Below are 250 nucleotides of genomic sequence, written 5' to 3'. Positions count from 1 at the left end.
CGCGGGATCGGTGGCATTTTGGGACAGCGAAGGGGACAGAGTCCCCTGGTGCTCACCCAGCCACCTGGTTGATGACGGGGGCGAAGTTGGTGGGCCCGTAGAGCTGGACGGTGCGCAGGCTCTGGAGGTAGGACTCCAGCACGCCCTCGATGCCGGCGCAGCTGGGGTTGTCCGCATTGTTGTTCTGGGGGACACAGGTGCTTGGAGGAGGAGCCCAAAGCCACGGGATGCCAGGGCCAGGCGTCCCCCC

At 66.8% G+C, this 250-nt stretch overlaps 1 protein-coding gene across 1 annotated transcript in view; it reads right to left on the bottom strand.

Annotated features, from left to right (window-relative positions):
- The window catches only part of LOC104547059 (copine-9-like), a gene marked incomplete at its 5' end in the record, with an annotated part of 961 nt that extends 761 nt beyond the window's left edge, over positions 1-200 (bottom strand). Inside the window, one exon of the mRNA XM_010192613.1 lies at positions 57-200. Coding sequence (XP_010190915.1) covers positions 57-200 — 144 coding nt within the window. The remainder of the gene's footprint in view (positions 1-56) is intronic.
- Between the last annotated feature and the right edge of the window lie 50 nt (positions 201-250).

The sequence above is a fragment of the Mesitornis unicolor genome, unplaced genomic scaffold, assembly GCF_000695765.1.
Source record: "Mesitornis unicolor isolate BGI_N332 unplaced genomic scaffold, ASM69576v1 scaffold46699, whole genome shotgun sequence".
Lineage (NCBI taxonomy): Eukaryota > Metazoa > Chordata > Aves > Mesitornithiformes > Mesitornithidae > Mesitornis > Mesitornis unicolor.
Note: the sequence above shows the minus strand (reverse complement) of the source record. Positions and strands in the feature narration are given on the sequence as shown.